The 27,618-nt window shown below is 32.4% G+C and overlaps 2 protein-coding genes and 1 long non-coding RNA gene across 4 annotated transcripts in view; 1 reads left to right on the top strand and 2 right to left on the bottom strand.

Moving 5' to 3' along the window:
* The first annotated feature begins 2,128 nt into the window (after positions 1-2,128).
* Positions 2,129-4,111, top strand: LOC112099335. Its single transcript, XR_002906139.1, has 3 exons — positions 2,129-2,167; positions 3,322-3,379; positions 4,070-4,111. It is a non-coding gene; the product is annotated as an uncharacterized LOC112099335 (long non-coding RNA).
* A 1,952-nt stretch (positions 4,112-6,063) lies between these two features.
* LOC18045598 lies at positions 6,064-12,125 on the bottom strand. The gene is made up of 3 exons (XM_006437097.2): positions 10,251-12,125; positions 10,027-10,152; positions 6,064-6,327 (listed from the first exon to the last, which is right to left on the bottom strand). Exons 1-3 carry the CDS (start codon positions 12,123-12,125, stop codon positions 6,064-6,066), a joined length of 2,265 nt encoding a protein of 754 aa, XP_006437160.2.
* Positions 12,126-20,329: 8,204 nt separating this feature from the next.
* LOC18045597 (callose synthase 7) overlaps positions 20,330-27,618 on the bottom strand; it is a 29,523-nt gene continuing 22,234 nt past the window's right edge. The window contains exons 29-42 of one of the 2 annotated variants that reach the window (XM_024185753.1): positions 27,210-27,319; positions 27,002-27,121; positions 26,845-26,913; positions 26,543-26,717; positions 26,345-26,456; positions 24,894-25,016; positions 24,690-24,808; positions 24,470-24,553; positions 23,070-23,182; positions 22,771-23,000; positions 21,755-22,552; positions 21,602-21,652; positions 21,297-21,482; positions 20,330-20,807 (exon numbers count right to left, since the gene is read on the bottom strand). In XM_024185753.1, the coding sequence (XP_024041521.1) occupies positions 20,583-20,807; positions 21,297-21,482; positions 21,602-21,652; positions 21,755-22,552; positions 22,771-23,000; positions 23,070-23,182; positions 24,470-24,553; positions 24,690-24,808; positions 24,894-25,016; positions 26,345-26,456; positions 26,543-26,717; positions 26,845-26,913; positions 27,002-27,121; positions 27,210-27,319 (2,515 nt within the window). In that variant the 3' untranslated portion in view covers positions 20,330-20,582. Of the gene's footprint in view, positions 20,808-21,296; positions 21,483-21,601; positions 21,653-21,754; positions 22,553-22,770; positions 23,001-23,069; positions 23,183-24,469; positions 24,554-24,689; positions 24,809-24,893; positions 25,017-26,344; positions 26,457-26,542; positions 26,718-26,844; positions 26,914-27,001; positions 27,122-27,209; positions 27,320-27,618 lie in introns of those variants that run through there. The other variant, XM_024185754.1, reaches the window with a different exon arrangement.

Genomic DNA, 27,618 nt, shown 5'->3' with positions numbered 1-27,618 from the left:
TTGCGGAAATTAAGAGACTGGAGAGTAGGAAGAGGAAGAGGATGTTTTTAAAAATAAAATGAATAGACAAACGGAAGGGGGGAAAAAATGGCACCATTTGCCTTGTAGAGGAGGTTAAACCATTTTTTTGCTTTTAAATCCCTCTCTTTTCCCTTTTCTTTTTGCAGATGTTAGAATCTGAAATTAAATAATTGTGATATAAACCATATATACAAAAAATGATATATTAAAAAAAAAGAACCGATTTTTCTTTTTTAAGCCAAAATCATAACATATTGCACATTCCAAACTTGCTTGTCGAATCAAGTATGGCTTAAAAAGTTATATCTCTGATACGGAGCATCCTAGTTAACTTGACTAAAAATAATTTTTTATAGTGTATGCATGAGAATGATACTTTACTTCTTCTTCTTCTTCTTCTTCTTCTTCTTTTCTTTCTTCTTTTTTTTTTTAATAATTATTTTTTATATTATAAGCATAGCAAATACTGATAATTAAATTAAGTTTCTCCCCACCACGTGTGCCATCATCAGTTTTCTACTTTATCAATAGGTGGACAATTTTGCTGTTGAATATAGTATTCATTGATAGGGAATTTTTCCGAACAACTAGTTCCTGTAGTTTGGCCACATAAGACCAGCCTCCGTCGAGACCGTCTCAGAAAGCTTGACCAGCTTAGAGAGTTAGACTAATTAAGGCAGTAAAACGACTCTAGCATAGTCAAAGTCAAGGGAAGACTCAATCCCTACAAATTAGGACTTGCTCAGATAATGCTTCCAAGTTAAACCCAAATGATGATAAGACACATACCATCCACTTTCTGTTTTATATACAGCAACTACTAAAGCCACAAGCAGACCCGCCATCGACGTAATAGGGGAATACAATCTAAAATCTAGAGGGAATTAACATGTCATAGGAAGTGGCTAATATCCATCACCTCACATATGGACCACTGAGAGTAGATGTGGGCAAATCCAATTCAATCTAATTTATCTGATCCAATCTAATATCATTATTGTGGGTTAATTGGGTTAATTTTTTCTAACCCAAATAATAATTGGGTTGGGTTAAATTGATTATTATGAACCCGTCTAACGTAACTCAACCCACATGAATAATAATAATAATAATGATATATTAATCCTTAATTGTAAAATTATCAAGACCTAAACGTCTAACCCAATTTTTAATCCTTTTTTTCTAATAGAAGGTATCATTTCATTCTCACATCTACTACTGTAAACTCTATAATTCCAAAATTAAAATCACTCTCTCATATTACTGAATTTATTATCTTATAAGTTTAATTTTGAAAGCAAGTTGGTTTCAATTTCTCTTTATTTTTTTAGTAAACACTTAGTTGTACATAATTATATATCACTTTCATTTTATTATTATACATGATGCTAGCTAATTATCTAAAAGTTCTAAATGTGAAATTCAGAAAAAAGATGGGAGAAGTTAGGAATAAAGTCTACAAGGTCATAGTTGAAACTTTCTTAATTTTAAGATAGTTGATTGTTTAGCTTTCTTTATCAAACACTAGAAAGTGAATAAAATTTTTATGTCATAATAAATTTATATAGTTATATTTGACTTTTATTTCAAGTTCCATATTTTTTTTAATATTTAATTTTGATTTGACCTTCAACCCGATCAACCCAATACAACTCAATAATTAAAGAATTGAGTTGGATTGGATTAAACATATTTATTTAATTAGGTTATGTTAATTTTATCTTAATCCATTCAATAATAGGTTGAATCTATTCAACCCAACCAATGCCGATCTCTAACTAAGAGGCCCCGTAGAACATAATTCCATGTCTCCATAAAGTAGCTCCCAAGCATCTAAATTGTAATGCCCACTTTTATTTATTTATTTTTTCCTCTTTTACCCTTATTAAATTGAATATGATAGTTATCATTGAGTGTTTGTGTGTGAGTAAAATTTATCAAATTGGTTTAAATAAGTTACGTAAGTTATTAGTTTTTTTAAAAAAATATTATTAATTACCAAGTATTTAAGAGGAAGCCATCTTTTTAAGAAGCCATCTTTTATTTTCTACACCGTTACAAACCCTAGAAAGAAAAGAAAGAAACATAAGTTTTTGGAGAAGGAAAAGAAAGTGTTATCACTTCTTTTCTTAGTGTTTGCCTTAAGGTATTAAGTATTTCTTAGACTTATATGATTTATTTTTATAAATTGTCTACCTTTAATTACTTGTAGTATGATTTAAGTAATATATGTGTGTTTGTAATGTTGTGATGATATGAACACTCTCTATTCCTTGCTTGAAAATCGTTTTCTTTATTTAGAATCACGTGAATATGCTTACATATCATGCAACTAGACATCCTAAGCTTTCCATTGATAGGTTTTGTGTTGGAATCGTCTGAGTATGCAAATTGCTATGGGTTTTCGAAGTTGGGTTACTGGTGCTGGAAAATTCCGACTTTCAGCAGCGATTCTCAATTCTGGAAATTTTTCTATAAGGTTACACATCCTTAAAAATTATGACGATTTTTTTGTCAATAGATCTATGCCTCCTATGCTTGCATGTTTAATTTCGTAGTTTTATTCTTTATGGTTGAATTATTAAAAATCGTAACATATGGCTGCTGCAAATCTAGAAACTGTTTTCCAGAATTGCAGAAGCTGAAACGTGTAACAGTTGGGCTAGTTTATGAATATTACATGCCATGTTAGGATTTTATAATGAAATTTAAATATTTCCTCTGTCTTTAAAAACTAGAATCACGATTTTTGGGCATGTAAAATAAAAGATACGAATTTTTGAAATTCTGTTTTCAAATCTGGAATTTTCTGGACGGGTTAGATGTTCTCGGAAATAAAACGTTTTAAAATAGTTTCAGGAGTCCAAAAATTATGAATTTTAATTATATGCTTTTTGAATGTGTCTTCTGTAATTAGAAAAAATAAGCATATTATTTCGAGTACCAAAGAATATTTTATGAATTTTCTAAGTGGAAAAGGTCTGTTTTGGTCAGTGCTGCACAGTTTTATTACTTCGGTGAAAGGTCAATATTCTGACTCGATTTTGATTTGTGCTGATTTTTGTAAAATATTGTATGGAATGCTATGCATGTTCACAGTGCCTCTGTAAATTTTCATGGTTTTCCGACATGTGTATAGGTTATTAAAAATCAGCATGTGCAGGATACTCATAAGTATAGGATATGTTTAGAATATGTATAAGTATTAAGCTAGTATTAGTGTCTATGATTTAAGGATGATTAGGACTATGTTTAAGGTTAGAGATGATATTGATAAGAATTTTTTTATGATGATTATAGGACGTGGGTGAGCTCGTTGGTTGTTCTTGAGGTATTGAATTGATTGCTACAAATCGAGGTAAGTAGATTCATGCATGATGTGATTTATAATAAATGCAATTTATATTATAAGAATTATGTTTAAATTAAATTTTTTACAAAACTGACTTCTAAAATATTTAAATGAATTTTTCAAAGTAAAAACTTTTTTAAATGAATTTATATAAATTTATTTTAAAATGAATTTTTCTTAAGAAACTAGTTTTTTTAAACAAAATATTTTCTTAAAGAATTTTCTAAAGGAATTAAATGATCAAAGAAAGGTTCTTAAATGTTTTAGAAGAGTTAAAATGCTATTTATGAAAGGATGTAAGGTGGATTAAAAAATGTTTTGGCTCATCGTTCGTAGTAATGTACATGATGCTAATGTTGTGATGTTATGTAATGTTATGGCCAGCTTGCTGGTATGATGATGACCTTGTGCACAAGGATGTTATGAATAATGTAGGGTATAGTACCCTGAATGAGGAACAATGCGGGGTATGACACCCTAAATGATGAATGATGATGACTACGAGGCATGAGCTACCAATGGTTACGCTTTAATGTTTTTATAAATGTTTTAATGTTTTTATATGAATCCACTCCTTATGCTAAATGAAGATGTTGTTATAAAATGTTTAAAGGTATATGACAAAGGTTTTCAAATATTATGCATGGATTTGCTTATCGAGTTGACGGCTCACCCCTCTTCTCCAATATTTTACAGATTGATTAGAGATATGGCGTGGGTTCTTAGACGGAGAATTTTTCTTAGTGGATCTTTGGAGTTGCTTTAAAGATTAAATTTGGCTAGACTTCTTATTTTGGATTAGAGATTTTTCTTTGGAGACTTTATTTCATATGTTTTATGTAAGGATTCAATTGGAGTATGAATCATGATTGTCTATCTTGAGATTTATTAATAAGAATAAATGATGTGAGGTTTCATTTTAATTTTACTTTTGTGTTTTCATGGGTAATTTTTGGGGTGTTACATAAATTCTCTATAAAAAAAGAAAACATTCTGAAAAGGGTGAGCTCACTTATGCCATAGAGCTACTAAGCCAATTTCAAATTATTTCTCTTATCTCCAAATACTCTAATAGTTAATTAAGCATCGAAATAGGCACGTCGGACCTGCCGTTGGTGCCCATTTCACTTTTTATTTTTATTTTTTATTGTGTGTGCATGAATGACCTCTATCTATTGTTCTCAATTGTATTGATTTTAATTTTGTATGATAACCCAATATTTGAACAATTTCAATTTGGAGTTTGTTTTAAGAGTTAATTATGGATTCAAATTGTGAATTAATTCAAGAAATTGAAAGAGATGTGAGAAGGGAGAAGTGAGAGAGAGAAAATGGGAGAGAATTAATCAATAAAATTAAAGAAACTTAAATTTTCATTTTTTTAATAAGGATAATTTTAAAAAATAAATGAGGTTAATTAGTTGATTTGCTGATGAGATAATTGAGGGGGTCCAATTCATGAATAAGCCCAAAAACAATATAAAACTAAGAGTTGGACTATTGGCACCCCTTCATTGATCTTATAAAACTGTTATGATGTTATAATTACATTTAAAGACAAACATAAATATAACTAATCTCATTTATATTTTCTTTCTCTCTTCAATTTCATTTTGCTTGCACAATATAAATTTTTTTAATCATTAGTATAATCTGAATTTAAGAGGCAATCTATAATTTTTTTATCATTTGATTAATCTAAATTTAAGAAGTAAATTTTTAAGCCAAAACAATACTCTTGTAATATATGTAGCAACAAAATTAGGATACAACATTGTGAGAAAATAAATTAAATAAAATTTTATCTCACTGCAAATAATTTTTTAAGAATTCTCAAACTAATTATTGCACCGAAAGTTTATATGTATAAAATTGTATTGGACTCATAAAATATTCAATATTTTATAAGGTTTTTCTTACTTTTTCTATTAGATTTTTTTTTTATAAATTAAATGATAAAGAAAGTTTGAAGAGAAGATATAATTATTAAGACTAAAAGGATGAGAAAGTTATTAGAAATTGTAAGATTTATAAATGACAATAGTATTTATTTAAAAAAATGATACTTTTAGTATTAAGTGAAATATAATTGAAAAGGGGATTTCAAAACGATTTTAGAAGGGTGCTAATAGTCCCACTCTAAAACTAAACAGCGAATCATTTGTAGGTAAGCGGTAGGCCCATATACAACACCCCGCTTCAATTTAAGATATGGACTTGAACTCTCTCACTCCAACCTAGGGGTGTTCAGAATCCAATCCGATCCGCTCAATCCGTCCGATCCGCTGAATCCGATCCGTATAAATCCGATCCGTGGATTGGTGGATTGGATATGGATTAAAAATTTAAAAATCCGCAGTCGATGGATTGGATATGGATTTACTTCTGTAAATCCGCAGAAATCCGTGAATCCGCAAAAAAAATAAAATATATATATATATATATATATAATTAAAAAATTATTATAAATTTAATTAAAAAATTATAAATGTGACATTGCATAGTTACTAAGCACTATAACATATCTTAGCCATTACCTAATAATAATATAAAATGAAAAATAATTAAATAATCAAATATACAAATATAACTTGTAAAAATTGTAAAACAAAATAAAAGCAAAGTCACACGCACTAGCAAAAGCAAAGTAACATAACGCCAAGTCACCAACAATTTGCAAACAAAGAACCCTAAGCTTCCCCGCCGTCACACACACTAGCAACACTCAATACTGGTTGGATACACCCTCGACACGGATTTAAAGGACATCGGCCGCGTGATTCCGGCGAGAGCAAGCCATCTTCTTTCCCAAGTCCATCGAGCCACTTCACATTCACTGGTTCTAGCTGAACAATTTCACTATCACAACCTTCAAGATCACCACCTGTACGGCTTCTCCTGGTTCCCATCATGGATGGCTCCGTAATCACCACTTTTCGACAGGTGCAACAGCCCTGGTGAAGGATCAGACTGTGTTTGGTTTCCGAAACTTCGCCATTTCAATTAATTGTGGCTTTATTTGAACAATTAATTTCAGTGTTATATTAACGTATTATTGTAACTTTATTTGAACAATTAAGCTTGGTGTGTTATATTTTGAAACTTTGAACGTATTATTGTAGCTTTATTTGAATAATTAGTCTTGATGTGTTATATTTTGAAACTTTAAATGTATTATTTTAGCTTTATTTAAACAATTAATTTATTTAAATTTTATTCAATTTTAAATTTAATTGGTAGCAAAATTATTTTTATATTAGATTTTTTTATTTCATTAGTTGGAGAGAACTAAAATTTTTAATTCGAAAACTAATGCGCAAAATGGTGGATTGCATATGGATTGAGTCAAATCCACATCCGATCCGCAGACGTATGGATTGGATATGGATTGACTCAAATCCGTATCTGATCCGTAGATGTATGGATTGGATTTGGATTGAATTTTATCAATCCGTGGATTGGATTGGATTGAAAAATTATAATCCGTAAAATCATGGATCGGATATGGATTGATGTCCAATCCGTAAAATCCGATCCGCGAACACCCCTACTCCAACCTAAACAAGTAAACAGTGACTAGCACTGTCAGAGGCTCAGAGCTACAAGAGGGCCTGGAGGGGAGGGGACAGGAGGGCCAACAATTATTAATTAATTAATTTATTCAACTTAGACTATTTGGCACCTCTATAAAATTCTTAATTTAATAATTTAAGAAATTCTTTGTTAGAATATGTATGTACGCACGCATCCACGTACATGCAGATCAATAAATTAATAAGAGCAACTTTAGTTGTACACTTATTAATTTCTATTAAATTTGATTTGAATTAATGAATGAGATTTATTGTAATTTAATTTTTTTTTCTCTTCGTGAGGACTTCACTCCCAAATCATTCTTGCTCCTATGTTTTCTCTCTCTACGCATGCGCCCTCTCTCTTCTCTTCTCTTGTATTTTTTAATCCCTTACTTTCCGTTTGATTTTTTTTCTTAGCCGCAAAAGTTTCTGTTATCTCTTCAAATTAATTTCCTTGAAAACATCTGAAACCATAGAAGAATTGGTATGTCGTCATATTTTTATAATTTTTTTTCAATTAATTTTAGTTGTACCCTCATAATGGAAATACATGAATTAGATTAATTAGCCACTGGGAGAAAGGAGGAAGAACGGGGACGACAGCCTCTTCTTGAAACCCTGCAACCACCTCTGAATATAAAGGAACTAGAGATTGATTTAGGTTATGTTTTGGACTCAGAGTGGGATTAGACTAATTTTATGATTAAATAACTTATTTTATATTTGTCAACTTTCAATGGATTGACTTGGGGAGGACTAAATTTAAATATAACATTAGCAATCACAATTTTTAAGTGGGTTCAGATGGGATTAGAATAAAAGAAAAAAAAATTATCCATTTGTAATATTTCTTTCATATATAGCACCATTTATTATTTTTACTTAAAATTTAATAAATATATTAATTATTTTATTAATGATTACTTGAAATTTTTTATTTTGTTTTTATATTCTAATTAAATTGATACTTTTATTTCAATAAATTTAATTATTTAATAATTTATTACAATAATTAATTGTATTAAATTTAATAATTACTAATGTAATATTAAAAATAATCATGAAATTAAATGATACCGGTTGTTGACGCTTGATTTTTTCCTGCCTGAGGTCGAACCAAGTTCAATAGATGGAGGTAACTTGTACACACGGTAACAAACAAGAAAATAGTCAAATGGGGCCGGAGAAGGTGGTCTCCGACATACCCACTCTAATGCTTAGGTCAGTAGAGTGCCTTTTGAATTAAAATCGAAGTGTTTTTAGTTTGCTTGAGTGGTCATACCTCTTTCATGCTAATTTTTTACCTTAAAATGCTTCCATGAGAAGAAAATGGAGAGTGATTCTCAGAGTGGGGGGCGATCCCCCCATTTCTGGGGGGTGTTGTGGGCGTAGTGGTTTTGTAGCCAACTTCTTTAGTCATTTTATAGTATTCTCGTAATTCTTTCTTGGTGATAAGCATCATCCCGACATTTTAGCCTTGTTGGTTTGACGATTTTGACCTCGGTCACGGTTTAAATTAGAGTTTCCATATTTGTCATCTCAAGGGTTCCTGAATTCTCACCTGACAGGCTTTGTCCCTGTCTTTGAGGGATTCGATTTTCCTCTCTGGAGATTCTTACCTTTTTGAGGTGGTATGACTCACCAATTACCTCATCAACACTAGTAATTAATTTATTTTATATTTATTATTTGCTATCTTTTTGATAAAGTAAAATATATCTAAAATATTTGATAAAAAATTAATTAAATAGCTTTATTAATTTATATTTGTTCATTAAAATTATAACAACCCAATATGAATTTACTATATATTTAATGCTTTTATTAGTTAACTTTTAATTTTAATATTACTGTTAAATATTCATAATATTTATGTTTTTGTATTTAAATATAACTTAACGTTATCTAATCAGATATTGTACGAAATATAAGACAATACCGTATAAAACAACTCAATCTAATTCAATCTAACCCAATCAAATTATAATATTTAGTCCTATATAATCTTACTTGTCAACCACAGTCTCAGAAATATGATTCTATCAAGGCAACACTGTTCTCACAAAGTGAATGATATCATTTACCAATCTAAGGAGTTTAAATGTCTTTGAACGCAAAAATTGTGAGTAGCTGCCTCCTTCGGGAAAATTGCCATCTCATAAAAAATTTATAAAACAATGACAATATACCAAATCTTTTATGCTTTCAGATGTTTTCCGTGAAATGAATTTGGAGAGAGTATAAAATTTTTTATAGTGATAAAAAATCAAATAGAAAATGAGGAATTAAAAAAAGAAGAGAAGAGAAGAGAAGAGAGAGGGAGTGAGAGAGCATGGAGAGAGAAAGATTTGGGAGGTTCACACGAAGAGAGAAAATACTAAAAATTCTTAAATATTCAATTTCAATAAATCTTATCTGTTAATTCATCTCAAATTTAATGGATATTAATGAGTGTAAAACTAAGGATATTTTTAGAGGGCTGCTAATCTGTCTATATATATATAGAGAGAGAGAGAGAGAGGGGTTTTCTAGTTCAATATTTTAAAGTGCGGAAAGAATATGAAAAAATATATAAACTATGGGGTTTATGAGCATTAAATTTCATATTTGAACACTTATATATATGTTTGCTAGAAGTTTAGTTACACAAAAAGTTTCAATCAAAGGCCTTTATAGTAAATATGTCTTATGTGAACACGTGTTGTGTGATATTGAGACAACAGATGGAAACTATTTTGCGAAAGTAATTAGAAGAACCAAATTATTATAAGATGACACTCTATTATTCATTATCATGTGACAATACGGACACTCATATTAATGTTTTTTTTGTTTTTGATACATTGGAGCCTAGTAACAATTAGGCTAAAACAGAACGAGAAATAGAGGTCTCATAAATATCATTATATAACTAATAATCAAGCCCCTCAAGGGGGTTGGACACGCTTATTAATGTTAAATATATACACTACACGCAACTTGTGGTTTCCTAATTAATTATTTAACATGAAGTCTATTTATTAGTGGTTCTATCTGGAAGTGGTCGGTTAAACCAAAATGAGCCATGAGAAGCCAAACATGAGTGAGTAATTCACCACCACCTCGTAGTTGTTGACCATGCTGGTTTCCTTTAGTCTTGCGTGCTGCTAGTGCCAGAATTTTCAACCAAGTGCAGCCCAATTCATTCCATTTCTCTGCTAGACCCTGTCCCCGTCAATCATAATTACAACATCAATTAATCATTAGTTGTTTATTTCAAAAATACAAATAAATTAGTAGGATGGTTTTAAATTAATTTCAACCTGGTCTCCGTATTTCTTCATTAGATGGGCAGCTGCACACGTTGCATTGTATAAAAGTCTGTCTGAGCCGTGAAATTTTGTATAGTAATCTTCGTCAACCAGATCTCTACATACCGTCTTTCGATCATGAATATGATCTTCAGGAACTTCTACTTGTATTTTATCCCTAACACGATGAACTGTATGTTCAAAGCTACTCATATCCAGTACTCCAACTGAGAACATGGAGGGATGCGCCACTAACAGATAGAACATATATCTTGAAATTTGTTTGATTGACTTACAATGTACAGCAATGTCTGCTTCAAAGGTTTGCTCATCTAAGCAAAAGAAAACTTCTGTAATAATGTGCCAGAAGAGAATGTTTTCCCCAAGGTCATCTTCAAAGTTTGGAGCAGCCTCAGTAATCAGTTTGTCACCAGCATCAACATTTCTTTTGGCACCAGGCACAATCAAAGATTTGCTATTGCTTTCCCATGGCTTCGTTTCCATAGCTTTCTCCTTGAAGAACCGGAAGATCACTTCTTTAAGGACTTTAGGGACTTCTTCATGATCTACCCACCATTGCTTTTCCAGCTTTTTCTCAATGCCTGAGAGCTTAAGTATTCTGTGGCAAGGCGGGTGTTTGGGTTCGACTACAATGAAGCTTAGCAAACTGAGCTGACACATTTTATGCGACCACCTAGGACTTTTTAATAAAGAAGAAAGGGCATAATGCAATGTGGAAACACTGTTACGCCTAACTAACCAAATGAGAAATTGATCCGAAGGGATCAGCATAAACATTGCTGAATATATCTCTAGGATAATTGGAAAGACTAACAACAAGAATGTTATGGAAAGATCAACTTTTGATTCATACTGTTGTTTTTGCTGAAGAAAAGTGAAGAGCACCAGCACACAACAGGTGACAAAGAAAGTGAGCAGGCGAAGGGCCAGCCCCCAAAGAGTATATAGTAGCGGTGCTTTGGTGTATAGCAAATCATATATCAGTCCAAGCTCCATTTCAACAACTTCAAAAGCATCCTCTGAAGAAAGATATCTGAAGACAGATTTGCTACTGTCTCTGTCTCTAGAGCTGAGTCCGGCGTCCAAAAAAAGGCACTTAGTTAGTTGCAGATATCCATACACAGTCAGCAATTTTTCTTTGTAAGGAAGGGAGTTACTGCAATCAACAATGACTGAGAAATCTACTGGAAGCTGAACCTCGGAAGCCATTACTGTTCTTCTCGTTGTAATATATCCCTCGTCATTCTTAACTTTGTATTCATCACGAAACAAGTCAATGTCTCTGGAACTGGAACTAGAATCATGACGATGAGAAGTACTTGTGAACAAGGACTGTCTGAGTTTCTCGTTGACAGCTGACCGGAGCACCCACGTTCGTTCTCCATACTTGATAAACGCAACAACAAACATCGGAATGGACAGAATCGAAAGATGGGAACCACCTGTCCAAGCCATAAGAAAGACATAGAAAGCAATTGTTGTCTGGACAATCAGTCCAAGCAGATGCCTCAACCAGAGTTCGTTATCTTCCAAGGAATAAGCAGTTATAGTATCCGGACCACCCAGGTGCACAAGCAGAAATGGAGCCCAGAATGCTTCTAATTCTGTGTTTGCATCGAGAGTTTTGACGTGTTCATCAAACAAATCTGTGAGGTTGCCTGAAAGAATACCAAGAGCAAAAGTCGCCACCGAGTCTGCAGCCAAGTATGCAGACCAGACAACAATTCTGATCCAAAGCTTGGAATCAAACTTTCTGCGGTTACCCAAAACGACGAGTACTATTTGGAGGGTCAGGCTAAGGAGAACCGTCACTCGCAGATCCCATTCCTTCCACAGTTTCCGAAAGCTTGGGGGAATTACCTCCATTGTTTTCCTCATCATCAAACTGCTAATGACTTTAATTTATTGTCACTCATTAGAAACAGAAATGAAGCTTAATTGCCCAAAATTTAGACAAGGAAGCTGAAACATGCATTAATTTTAAGAGATGTGAAGTACATTGATAATCTGAATACTCTATAGTGATATCAAAGATATAAGAGGCATCTAGACCACGGTGAGCTTACAGTTACACTTTTTTAAGTTGTCACTATAAATCATTTTAACAGTAATGTTTAACAAAATTCTAATAAGATTTTAAACAACCAAACAAAAATCAATGAACAAAGCTGTGGAATATGCGCATATGCGCTAGATCAGCCACACATATATTAATTCCAAATAAATCCTTAGACTAAGAAATGTATCAACGTACTACTATTTTCCTTTTGGTTCACCTCTTAGCTGCATTTCAGAACATATGAAAGTCCAGGTTTATAGCAGAATATAATCATGGTTTACAAAAAATAAATAAATGAATTTGCAAGTTAAGAAGTAGATGCATACTTGGGAGAATCATAGTCGTCACTGCTTGCTGAGACATATTTAATGTAAGCAATTACACGAATTGCTAAGAAAAGGGGGTGGAGGAGGGAAATAAGAGGATAAAGAGTAGGAGCTAGAAAGTGTAGAGAGAGGACATTTCCTTCAATAAAATAAAAAGATGAAACAAACGGAACTAATTGCCGTGTAAAGGAGGTTATTCTTTTTATTATTATTATTATTTCTTTTCCAACACATCAACCCGTCTTGGGTTGGGTAATTGGGTTGGCCCAGGCTGTAATTTTTTAATTATCGTATTACATTTTAAAACAAAATTTCTTATCATATTTTAAAATTTTATAATATAAAAAATTTTCTTATTAGATTAAATTTAAAAAGTTGTGCTAAAAGAATTAAAAATTTAATTATATGTTAAATATTAAAGGTAAATTTTTAATTAAAATAAAATATATTTTTAGATATTTATTTAGTTTTAAGGTTCAACACAGTTTCACCTAAAAAGTCTCAAGTCCAGCTTGGGGTGTTTAAAAAAGAGGACTATTTTTAGAAACCTCCCCTCAGATTTGATATAATTTCACTTAGATGGCGAGATTGATTGTATTCTCACTTACCTCCCCTGCCGTTATACATGTATAACGTTAGTATTTGAGGGCAAAAATGTAAAAGATAAGCTGAAATTCTAAAAAAATCAAATAACAATACAAAATGGTTTAAAATCTATTGAATAATTGTATTATCTGATTACACACAATATTCATTGTGTAAAAGAGTGAATTTCTCTTTCCCCACCACAAAAAAATAATGGAGATAAATATCATTTTCACTCACAACTTTCACTCCACTCCACTTCACTTCATTTTCACTCACAATTGTCGATCTTCACCATTTCTTTCTTTCACAATTTTTACTCCACTCCCCTACTCTCATTTGCTGGAACAAAATAAAATAAACACCAACAACATATATAACCCATGAAGAAAAAAAATAGGTGGTCAGAGAAGGCCACTGACCGGAGACGATCGACGGCGGCCGGAATATACCACTAGTATTGAAGTTTGTAAGAGGTTAGTTACTTTATCAAAGTCTAAAATTTTAAAATACCTTTGATCTTCTTATTTTTGGAGATTTTATAAGTGGTTGTTGTTAGTTGTGTTTGATTTGTCTTGTTCATGGGTTGGTGGCAAAAAAATTGATTAAAAGGAGAATGAGTTCAGCCATATGTGTCCATGAGTTGGAAAAAATTAATTATTGATTATTTTATGTTTGTGATTTATACCATAAATAGTGTAATAAGGCATATAAAGTCAATAATTTGTTATTCTTATGCAAATGGGTGTGTAAAATAAAAGTAGTCTTAATTGTAATTTTATTTTTCTTGCCAAAGTTTGCTAAAGTTGATCTGTTTATAAATTTGCAGTGTTTGTGTGCGCTTGTCGCACAAACACAGTTCCTGTGTTTTTGGGCGACAAGGCCTGTCTCCCGTGCGACAAGCTCTTGTCGCACGAGTGACGAACTTATGTCATTCGAATTCAGTTTCTGTTTTTTTAGGCAACAAAATTTATCACACAGACAACAACCCATATCACCCAAAAATACTATTTTTGTGTTTTGGGCGGCGTCATGCTCTTGTCGCACATACAAACATTCTGTATTTTTGGGCAACAAGTGATTCTCACATGCGACAATTTTTGTCACATGAACGCAGTTTCTATTTTTTTTGTCAACATGCATGTCACATGAAAAACATTAAAATATATTATTATTATCATTATTTTTCTTTATTATTGTAACTGTTGTTGTTGTTGTTTAGTAATGTCATTATTATTATTATTTATAATTATTACTTTGCTTTCACTTATTAACGTGTGTTTACTGACATATGATAGGGATGAAAGGTCAGTTGAACCGTTTGCTGTTCCACTAGAATCTGGAGCAGAAATGGACAATACCATGTATAAAATATAACTTAGCTATCATGCCACACTGTTAATGTAGTTGTTATTTTTGTTCTTTTTAAGTATATTGGCGATTGTTGAATGTCTAGGCTGATGAAATTCAGTCAAATCGTGATGTCACCAACTGTAAGCTGCGGAAATGCACATGTGACTGTTATTTATATGATGGTGCTATTCTACTTAGTATTATTTTCCAATTCAATTAACTCATACTATTTTTTTTTCTCTCGCCACAAATTAAAATGTTTGTTATTTTTTATTTATGTTGTCGGTTTGGTGACATACAACTTCATGGTTTTAAATTTAATTATTTCTTTAAACAAGTAAAATATTGGTGGTGTGTTTGGTGGAGACTGTTATAATCTATTGCTGAGAGAACTAAACTATATTTTAGTGGTTTTTGATTTCACCTTCCAGCCCTACAAACATTCTATAATTTGGGGAGACAAGCACTTGTCACTTGGAAGACGACATTCATTGCTCGAAATTACAGAAACAAGCATTCAGTAATTTAAGGAAACAAGCACTCATCGTCCGGGAGACATGTTCTGTCTCCCCAAATTGGTTTGGATATTTTAGTTATTTCGCAAGCCAACTAACGGTCAACCTATATGTATACTAATGAGAATAGAGATAAGTGAGAATACATTCAATCTCGCCATTTAAATGAAATTATATCAAACCCTAGAAGAGGTTTCTAAAAATAGCCCCTTAAAAAAGATGAAAACATCTGGGCTTAGCCCACGCAAGCTTTTCTTTTTCTTTTTGCCATTCCTAAACGTGTTTGTTCCTTTTTTTGTTTCCTCTAATTTAAAAAAAAAAAATCTAATTTATTTTTTAATTTGCTTACTGATCCACCAATTATTATCATTTTTTCTCACTTTACCATTAACAAATGTTAATTTCTGACGATATCACAAGAGCAATTATATTTAATATACAGAAATTTGTTAAAAGTTTAGTTTTTCCACACGACGATTATAAGCTAGTACTAATTTTTTTTGCCATTGTTTTCGTTGAAAATATAAACGGAAATAAAGGTACAAAGCTTATACAACTTGTAAACTTTGGATGGTTCACTGAACAAATTCAAAATTTTTAAGTTTTTTTTTTTAAAATTAAAAGAACAATAGATGGAAGATTGATAATTGATTTACTTTTACTATCATCCACTCCCAACTTAAGAATCGTTAGAAGCTGAAAATAATTGCTATATAAACCATATACAAAAAATGAGTCAATGACGTCTAAGAACAGTGACCATTTATTTTAAGCCAGAAACATGATATATTGCACATTCCAAACTTGCTCGTCGGATCAACTACGGCTAGAAGTTATGCGGCAGACAACGAGCATCTTAGTTAACTAGAATATTTTTAATGGTTTATACATGAGTATGATACTTTACTTCTTCTTCTTTAATAATTTATTTTTTACAGGGAGATTATCCCACAACTAGGGATGACAAAATTTCCAGCTAGCCTGCAAACCTACTTAAACCCGCTTGTAGAAACCTGTCCGCTATGGATAATTTTGGGGGTTGTGGGCATATTTGATATTTTAAATTGAAACCCACTGCAGGTTGTGGGTATCACCTGGGTATCTGCCAACCCGCATTCTTTATTTCCATTATTTAATTTTTCAATTTTTAATCATAAAAATTGCAATAAAAAATTTAATCATAAATATATGTAAGTTAAAGTTCTTAATTCCTAAACCTAACCTATCTCATTACAATGCACACACACATTCGCACAAAAAAATAAGCTTTTTAATAACTAGAAATTTTATAATTTCAAATTTAATATTACTGATATTTTATTTAATTGATTGATTTTGTTTGTTTTACTTCAACGACTTGAACCTAATTATTACTTACTAAAGTTGAGTTTTTATTTGTTTAATTAATTGTTAACAATAATTATACAAAATCTAGTTGTTAATATTGTTGATAGTACTTGTATATTAATTGAAAAGTGAAGTAAGGAATTGATATTAGTGATGATGATTTTTTCCTCCAACAGTATATATATTTTGTTATATTAATAAATTTTGTGTATTTATTTTAATAATGAAATTTTAATTTCTTACTTATATTGACAAAATATAAAGAGTATAGTGTACTAATGGATTTTTAACTATTGTTATAAATTTACAGTGGGTCTTTGTTATGTTTGACACTGGTCGTTAATGTCTGCAATAACTTCTGAGATATTTGGAGTTGGGCACATGGAAACTATTTTTAACACCATCTCAATTGCTAGTCCTGTTGGATCTTATATATGCTCTGCAAGAATTTTTGGGTATATTTATGACAAGGTAGCAAGTGGTGAAGGTAATTCCCGCAATGGCACTCACTGCTTCATGTTATCATTTCTGATCATGGAATTCGTTGCTTTTGTTGTGTGTCTTATTGCCTTCCTATTGATCTTTCGGACAAGGAGGTTCCATAAACAGGTTGTTCTCAGAGGACTGCAGCATTCTTTAAGAACATGAGAGGTGACTCAAGAGCTTCATATTCAGGCAGAAAAGAACTGTCAATCAGTTTTTTCTTACTCCATTTGTATTATTACAGTGTATTGTTTTGTCTATTTAATTATTTATCATTGAGTGATTGGTTTATCTGTCTTCTTGAGAAGAGAAAAAGATGTACCGCGTCTTTCATAAAGAAAATCAACATTTTATTGGCTTTTTATATTTCTTCTCCATTTACTCATTGAACTTTGTATTCAAGTCCTGTGAAATCTTTATCTGAAATGGTGAAGTAGACAATGTTGATTCATGGCCAAGGAGTGCACGTTTGCTGAATTACAAGAGAACATGTAATGGAAGAACTAAAGACACGTGGCAGCCAAACATGAACACAACATACACAATTTGGTGGGGGGGGGGGGGGGGGGAATTTGTTTTAGAGTAATGCCATGTTTACTTATTTTGGATGGATACTTAGTTGACATATTTTTCTAATATGATATCTTATGTGTTATTAATTGAGCAGTAATAGATTAATAATTAATAATAAAATCAATTAATACTATACACATGGCATTAAATGATTAATGACAGATCAGTAAGTATCCTAACCAAATATTTAAACGAAGTACATGTAGTATTATTATTCGTTTTAATCTATGTTTTCTGTATAGGTAGATAGCTCAATCAAGAAACAAAAGTTTTTAAACCCCCTTCCTTTACTGGAAACTCTTTTATTTATTTATTTCTGGCCTTTTGTTCCACCTAGATTTCTTGATTTGTGATGGTCCTTGTGTCCACCTAAATCTCTTGATCTATGGTGGTGGTTGTTTCTGTTTAGATCAGTTTGGTTGTATCCTCTCATTTTCTTGTATTATATAATGTGACTGTCTTTCACGTTTGAGTTCCAAATTTGAATGATTTCATGCTTTAATCTACCGCACGTAAAAAAAAAACTCTCACAATATCTATTGGAAGAATCAAATCAGTTGAAGGACGATGACAGGAAAGAGCCAAGGAAATACCAGTTAGGCTCAAGCTAGATTTGTGCACAACATTTGTTGGTGGAGATATGCTTTGCAATGGATCACCATTGCACTAGTTTTTTATCTTCAATGTGAAAATACAATGATTTGATCCGTTGATTATAACAGATGGATTGAAGACAGACTTAATGTATTTTTACAATTATTATTGTATTGTATTACATTGTATCTTGTTTGGGTGTAATGTAATTTTATTAATTCTGTTTTTAAAAACTATATGACAAACTTTAAAGTACACGCACTGAAGATGTTACCATTTTATTTTGGCAAATGCTAAGTTACAATAATTGTAACATACATCTCTCATGTGAACCACACAAATTGTGGGTCCTACAATTTTGTGTGGTTCACATGAGAGATGTATGGTACAATTATTGTAACTTAGAAGCTCCCACTTTTATTTTTCTAACTAACCTTTTAACTGTAGCACATGATTTTCTTTACGCCAAGTGAATCATCTATTTTGTAATTTACTTAATTTTAAAGCTCTTTAAACTTTGACTATTTTTTTTCAGAAACAAAGATCCTTTTCTATAGAAATAAATGGTTAAGATTAAATTTTACATTTTACCGTTGACAATCAACCCAATTTTTTTTTCACTTTATTTACAATTAAGTCAACTTTTTCACTAAGGGGCCGTTTGTTTGTTTGTTTTTTTTTTTAATTTAATGACTTAATTGACTTAATTTTAATAAGTTAAATCATTAAGTCTATTTTTTTAATTTAATGAAAATTTTCAACCATTAAGTCATTAAGTTATTAAGCTAGTTTTTTTAATTTTTTCCTTAATCTAAAAAGTTTGAATGATATCATTAAAAGATATTCTCCAAAACATCTATATTTAATAAATTAATTTTCATCCTTAAACAAAATTTAATTCTTAACATTATTACCCATCTTCATATAACTTGTGATAATATATAGTGACACACTATTATTATTTTTATCTTTTTATTTTCTTCAAATTAGTATTATTAATCTTCATAATTTTTTATGAATATTTTTCACATAAAACATCCTAAACTATAATAAAATTGATTAACATATATAATATAAAATTTGATGAGTTGTATTCCATTGAATATAATTTATGTTATGATAATATATTATCTTATTTATATTATTTGAGATGTTTATTGTTTGTTTAATATTTATAATTTGTAAGGTCGTAAATGTAAAAATATTAGTTTTTAGATTTTTAAGTTAAAAAAACAACATAATATATATTTTTAGCAATTTAGACAAAAAAACAAACATATCATTTAGATTCAGACATTCAACTATATTCAGAATTCAAACAAATTCAAGTCTATTCAAATTTCAGGGAAAAAAACAAACATCATCTAAATTTAGAAAATTAAAAGAGATTAATAATGTCTTTACTAAATGGTAATAAGAATGGACTAAAATTGAAATAGACTGAAATTGATATGGGAAATGAGAATCATAATAAATTATTTCCTTTAACTATATGAATCTAAATTAGAATGATTTGTAATGCCATCAATATGTTTGCTACGACTGAAAATCGAAGTGAATGTTTACAAGTTACTAAAATGACCTTAATTAATTATTGTCATTATTTATTATAATAATTTTGATATTATTATTCAAAATAATAATAATGATGATGAAAATAACCATTATAATTATAATTTTAACAGTAATTATTATTGTTAAAATTTTATAATAATAATAATAATGCAAAATAATAATTATAATTTCAACAACTAATAATATTATTATTTTTTTAAAAAAATTATTATTATTATTATTATTAACAATAATAAAAAAGAATAATAATAATATAATAATATTTTATGAGTGATGATACAACCACAAATTCTTGTACAAACTAATGTGACATTAATTAATTGGTTGAATAAAAATATAAAATAATAGAAATAAATCATGTGGACTAAGAGATATTTAATTCAACTAATAAATTTATGCCACATTAGTTTATATAAGATAAGTTTGTACAAAAATTTAAAGTTATATCATTACTCATATTTTATTTGAGGATAAAAGTAAAATTAGAGAATTTAGGTAGGATAAAATAAGGAAAAGATCCCAATGGGACGTGAAGCAAATGGCTATAAAATACGGCTCAACAGTTGCAAATTTGGCGATTTGGGGAATTGTAATGCCATAAATAATAAATCGATGTAAGAAATGACGATGAAGAATAATTCTTTTTTATACTCTCACTATCAATTATAACCACGCTAGTCATGAACGAATCAATAATCAATACTAATAGGTACAATTTAAGAATCAGTGGTGACAGAAAAGCAGCTTCTAATTTTCTTCAAAAACATATAAAAGAAAATCAGCAAAGTTGAATTTTCTAAAGTTATTTACTCCAACATGATGACTACAAAACAATATAGGTTTCAGTAAGGGTAATTAAAAAAAAAAATGAAGATGAGTGATGCTACTAACTTCAACTTTTTGCTGTCTCAGTCTAATCTTTTCTACCAGAGAGAATCATAGAAATCTGGAGACCTCTGCTGAATGCTTGATTGAAGAGCAGGCGTGTTTGGAACTCAGATACGAATGGGAACCATGATAAAATGGCTATAGCCGCAAAGAGTAGAAATCCAATTATGTACTCATATGCTTTGGCAAGCTCCTTTATTGGATCCCAGAATCCTATTGCCTTGAACAATGGCCTGCAAACTTGCCCAATCTTGAAAGAACAAAATAAAATGATATATGATTTAGCAAGCACTGTAGTTCATTTATATGTACTCCCATCCTAAATTGATGTCTTTAATTGGATAGCGCGTGTGATGAAAAATAACAATCATGTAGTTTTTCTCGAAAAGAATAAAGATTTAAGGATTGTGAAAGTGATTTTTTTTTCACACATGGTGAATTTATTTATTTTTTTCCACGTACACAAGTAAACATGAGGTAATGAAGTCGGGTTGTGAATAAAGATAGCAAACGGGAGGCCAAAAAAAAAAAAAAACATTTCAGCAAGTACAATGAAGTAATTCTGGATGAGCATGAGTAGGTTTAATTGCATGCACATAGGATTGCAATATGCTGATCAATTACCAACATACTGAAAAGGAGGGAGGAGCAGGGGGCTTGAATAAGTTGAAAGAGTAACTCAGATTATAGATTTGGCTTATACCATGTACTACAAAAAGTAGTTGAAGTTCAAACTCACCAGTAGAAGGGCCCATCCAGTAGGCAGAAAAGCAAGCACAGTGGCAAATAAATCTGATATGGTGAGACCGCATATTACAAACAAGTCGGTCATGACTGACATGAAGCCAAGGAATAGGAGTGCTTTGAGAATCCTGAACATGAGCTCAAAGTCGGTACCAAATCTTCGTCTGCCCATTGATACCATCTAACAGCAACAGAAGAAACAAAAAAGGCAAGTGCATTACAAATTAATATGCATAGCTCCTCAGCCGTATGTTGGGAAAAGGTTCATTCCCTCAGTACATGTGGGTTTCGGTTCCATACCTTCAGAACTAGAAGAGTGGTTACTAGAACTAGCCAAGAGAGTCCATACACCTACAAAAATGTGAAGGATATGGTAAATAAAGCAAATAGATGCCATACACCAAAAGAATTTGTAGACCAATAGGCAAAAATCATTATGGACAGTAAGTATACCAGAATATTCTTGCTGCGATGAGCTATATCAAGGTGGTAGACAATTCCATACTGGTAAATGAAGAAGCGAAGAACAAGGATAATCTCAAGAATTCTTCCCCTTATATTTGAGAATTTGAGGTGTTCTTGTTCTCCATCCCACCATGATTCCCAACTTCTATCGGGATGCATGCCGATACCACCGCGATCTCCCATCCACCTCTTCCAATCTGTCCAATCATCTACTGTTTTCTGCCAGTCAAAACCAGATGGATTGAACACAAAAGGACCAAACAACCAGGAGCCAACCAGGAACCACAAAGAGCTTGTGATAAACAAGTAAAGATTTGAACTGCGATATGAATGCCCATATATTTGATACAAGACCAATAGTATAACCAGCTCCAGTCCTTTCACAAAGTGACTCCGGGAGTACAGCCTGTAGTTCTCAGAAAACTTTGCATGAAATACAACAAATCCACGGCCAGTGGCTCGATATTTAGAACCTCCATGCAAGATTGTCCTGCCAAAATAGTGTACTTTTGTTCCAAGCTGGAATGTGAAGAATACAGAAGCCAGCTGCAGCTGCATGATGATAAAATCACCCAGAGCACTGCGGAACCCTTTTTCGAGGCCGATTTCCATTACCATTGGAAGAACCATTAATAACCCAAGCTGAAAGACGGACTGTGTAACCAATGCCTGTTCGAGGGCCTTGCTCTGATGTATGGACAGATTCTCGAGAATCTCTCTTTCTAATCCACTCATAACCAGGTAAAAACGTACATACAAGAACATATAAACAGTTAGCACAGTAACCTGAAAGAAGACAGCCTTGGATTAGTGACAACACATACTGAATTAAATTGGGTCATAAATTTTATATGATCGATAAATTGATTGTTTCAGAAGACTATCATTGTACAACAACGGTTGGTGCAGAAACTCAAGTAATAGGTATCACGAAGACGTGAACTATAAATATATTGGGAGCTCCTAAGAAACATTTAACAACAAGACTAGTTTGATTAACATACCATGCTACTAAGATAGAATCCAACCGTTGTAAAGTAGAATGAAAGCATTCTGAAGAAGTCAAGCCGGTGGCCGAGCTGGTAAACATCACGACTAAGTGTCTGCTCTCCATTTCCATTTGCAACCTTTGCCTCAAATAATGATATTTGATTCATTCCCACATCACGCCCCTTGCCTACTTGAATATATTCATGATGTGTTATATATCCTCCACGGAGAGTTGAATTCATGCCTGAAGATTTCAACACAATTAGCCATCAGAATAGATTTCTAAGTTGATATATTCTGAGCTAATTATTACCTGCAAATACATCCTCGCTTAAGTTAATTGTCTTTGAAGCCTTGCTAATGCCACCCCTTGTTATGTGGAAGATTCGGTCAAATATATCGGAATGACCATAATGAAAACGTACTCTGCAAAGTTAATATGAAACATTTAACAGAAGCTCCAATGGTAGAAAGAAAGAAATAAGTTTTCTCACTAGAAAAGTATTCCTCCCACCACTTAGGTTTTTTGCCAAACATCTATAAACTTTTAACTGATCTAAAGTTGCTATTTAGCTTATTTGTGTAAGAGAATCCTCAAGAGGTTGGATTGAGTAGTATGTTTGGATTCAATCAATTAGTTGGCAGTTCAAAACCCCTTGGGGTCAGCTACCTGGGATGTTTATAGCCTACGAGTATTTCCTTTTTCCCCTTAGATGTATGAGGAGAACTTAATTTCAGGATATTGTTTCTATCCAATGCAGGTTGACACCATTAACAAAGCTATCAAGGTTGTAGGGTCTGGCAGTATTCCCAGTTTAGGACTCCGTGAACACAGAAAGGTCGAGGGATTTTGGGGTATAGAGAAAAACAATGAAATAAATACCCCAGATAGGTGGCCCCAATGGGCTTTGAACCCCCGATCTCTTCGTTGAATCCAACGGGTCTTTTACTACTCGTGTTAGCAATGGTTGTAGTGTTTTGAGTGTTAATTTTGATTTGGCTGCACATTTTGCAGTGCTACTCGTGTTTGGAACTAATGATGTGGGAAGCAGGCAAGGTCATAGAATTCATGTGCACCTGGAAAATAACTAGGATGGAAACTTTTTCTGCTACATAGGGATAGGTAGGCTAAAGTGTTTAAAGGCATGCAGTTAGGCATCAGGAGACCAGAGTGTTGTTAGAAGATAAGTGGCTAAGATAAACAACTGTGTAACCTGCACAATGTAGATACATTTGTGTTTAACAGTAGAATGGATGACAGTGATAATAGTACCTGCAGGGACAAACACAAACATGTGCTGGCACAACTATCAGATACACTTACAAGCTCTAAATGCAAATAAATTTTGGCACATTACTCAAATATGATTTTTATCGGCCCCCCAGCAACCTGCCCAGGTGGTTTTCAAGCAGCTATGGCTGGCCACCTGAGTTTGAATCCTTAGGAGTGGAAAAATTGATTTGGGCTCTGCCCACCCTCTATCTTTTCTCAAAAACTACATATATACACTTCATATCTGTAAATGTTGATTCAAACCTACCACCCACCTTTGTGGCCATACTGGGGTAAAAGTGAAAAATGTTTGCACATTAAACATAGTCCCATTTCCATAAGGATGAAGTCCGATATAATGATTACAATGTGCGAAAAATTAAGCAGTGATTTAAATTGTGAGAAAAATTAAGCAGTGATTTAAATAAATTAAGGCTTACCTCAAAGGATTTGCTAAAATTCGTTGGGAAATAGTGACAAAGCTAGTCTCTTGGTTGGACATGAACGATGCAAGTGATGATACACTGTATAATATAGAAGGGAGAAAGTAGCATATATAAATACACTTGCTGATTGTGTAAACAACACTTTCTTCCCACAAAGGTTTCTGAACCAAGTGATAACAATCATCAAGATAAAATGGGTGTGTGTTAGGCTGACCTTCCAGTAAAAATATGCTCCCTTAGACCCAATATTGTAGGTTCTCGTTGTCCAGAAGGAGACTTCAGGAATTCCTCCAATACATTTCTCATTTTGAAAGCCTCCTCAAAGTAATTGTCCTTGAGAAAGAGAAAAGCACAAGAAGCCACATTGAACTACTTTTTACTAGATCTTAAAAGAAAGCAGGAGGAGAACTGAAGTTACCTGATTCATGTCTATGGTCTGCAAGGCTTCTCCACGAGTAAAGATAATGGCATGATTTTGATTTTCAGGTTTTCCTTCACCGATATCTGTTGGAGGTCCTGGAAGCTTGATCCGATATATTTCCTAACAATACAGGCAATAATCCAGGAATATTATAAGGAATTTCTAACAAGGGATGGGAAAGAACAATTCGCAAACAAGCATTGTCATTGGTTGTCTTTGAAGTTCTTTATCCGAATAACATAAAAATGCCCATGATCTTGACCAATAGTCAGGCCGAAGGACATAGTCTTTCAATGTGTTTGTGTATTTTTAGTTACCATGCACTCCACTCGATCCTCCCCTCCAAGGTTGGAATACGAGGCGGTTTCAATCCCTTGACCTCTAGCTTTGGAAGCAAGGGGTCAAATCAACTGGGTCGTCCCCTTGGAGACAGTGCATGCATGAATATCACTAGAGTAGGTGGAAATTCAAAGCAAATGTCGTTAGCAAAGTAGACTTAACTCAACTTTACACTAAAACTCAATTTCATGATAAAAAAGCCTCGTACTCACAATTTGGTTTGGCTATGGGAAAACTAACTGCATTTGCATTCTGCATACTCCACTCAATTTAACCTTCCCGCCTGAGTTTTTCATTTTTTCTATATCCAAATGAAGGAAGGAGAATCTAGCAACCCAACATTTTGGTACACTTAACATTTTACAATGGAACAATTGCATTTCATATAATGAAGTTAAAAAGTGCTGTATCCTGGTTGGAAATGGAGTAATTCTAGTGGGAATGTAAGAGAAGAATAATTGGCATAGAACCAATAGAGAGAAAAGAAAGGGGAGGTAAAAAGAGGAAATTGATGGGGAAAACATTGTCTTTAATCCTTCAAGTCTGACTCAAACTGAATATGAGGCCATATTATTAATGGTCATAAACCCCAAAACTAATGTAACTCATCCAACAACATAGGTCATACATAAGACATGAGAGAGGCACCTATAAACGAAACTAACAACGATCTTAGCAGAAGAAAGTTACCAACTCAATTTTTTTCCTAGTGTCAAACTATGCATGAGAATCAGGAAAATGATTTTATACCTCATAACTAGTGAATACTTAACTAAATGATTTTGAAAAATTAAGTTTCTTATAAGTAAATGAACAATGCCAGCGATTGAAGTTATAAGATTAAAAATCTAACTGAAAGAATCCATCTTTTCCTCTTTTAATAAAGAAAGTTCCTAGTTTATACTAAATATTATACAAAGGTAATCCAAATCCCTCCTCCCTGTGATGAGAACAGGTTTCAGACTCCAAATGTCTTGCACCATTCCCAACAGATCTTACAAGTTGAACTAACAGGTAATCACTGTAAGTATCCATACAACATTAGGAGCTTACAAAATAAGTCTTCATGCATGTGAATTCTACATCAAACAAGCAATTACAGTTCATACCGTATTGTAACTATTGCCTCCCTTCAAAAGCACGGAGTAATAAAATATATGAGATCTTCCATTCACAAATTCCTCCCTTTCATCTATGTAAGCAACACGCAGGGATGGATACCTGTACAGTGTTTACATAACTCAAAGATTCCAATTCAAAGCTTAAATAAAAAGGAGATAGTGCATCAGAAAGCAAATTGAACTTACATTATCATGAGATTTAGAATGTCATTGTAACGTCTTCGATCTCTCGGATCCTTAGATGTTTTCAGAGCACCAAGGAGCTGACAGGAAACAACATAAGTAAACTTCATATCGCCCAGAGCTTGCACCCTTTCATTTCCCTGACTGGATTCCATGGTCTGATAGCCACCAAAACTTGCTGCATGCATAGTTTCTTAATAATTTATTTTGACATGCCATGGTATTGACTTTGAACCATACTGAAACGGAACTACCAAAGATGGTAATTCGGAATTGTAATTTAATCTGTGGCAGAAAGCACAAACCATAGTCTCCTGCAGATTCCAGAAAGCATTGCAGTTCAAGAGCATGCTTGTAGTACATCATCCCTCTCACTGGCAGAAATATATAGATATATTTAATGAAATAGCTATTTAAGTCAGTGCACTACAAAATGAATTGCAAAATTGTTTTCGTATGGACCTGTTCTAGAAAGTGTCTGCCCTCTGTAAGATACCCAATGACGAGTAGCCTCCTTCTTATCATCATCAGAATAATTAAGTTTTGGGTCATTTATGCGCTTTTGGAAATTCATCCATTCATCTAATTTGCAGACAAACCTAGCTGTTCACTAAGATCTTACCAATCAAAACAACAACAATGCATATGCAGCAGTGGACCTAAAACTCACCAGGATATATTTTCTGTAGGTAAAACAAAGTTGATATGCCATCCTCATTTTCCTTATAAAGTTCGTCAACAGAGTAGAGAACATCTTCTCTATAATATGGCGTCAAAACACTATGTCATGGATCAAAAAACAAATTATGTCAAAAAAGAACACGCACCAGTTCCTAAAAAATAAATAAATAAATAAAGAAGAGAGAGAGAGAGAGAGAACATAAACATCCGCCTATTTTCTGACCCCTTGATGATAATTGAAAGAGAAAGAGGCAACTCATTCATAAGAGATATGGACAATATCTAAGTGACCAAAAGGGGAAAGGAAATTTCTAATGCATCATGTGAAACATGAGAACAATCAACCCTTTGCAGCCAATCTAACTGCAGCACTGATGGTTCTCAAACAGATTGTTCAG

The sequence above is a fragment of the Citrus clementina genome, unplaced genomic scaffold, assembly GCF_000493195.1.
Source record: "Citrus clementina cultivar Clemenules unplaced genomic scaffold, Citrus_clementina_v1.0 scaffold_4, whole genome shotgun sequence".
NCBI classification, from domain to species: Eukaryota; Viridiplantae; Streptophyta; class Magnoliopsida; order Sapindales; family Rutaceae; genus Citrus; species Citrus x clementina.
Note: the sequence above shows the minus strand (reverse complement) of the source record. Positions and strands in the feature narration are given on the sequence as shown.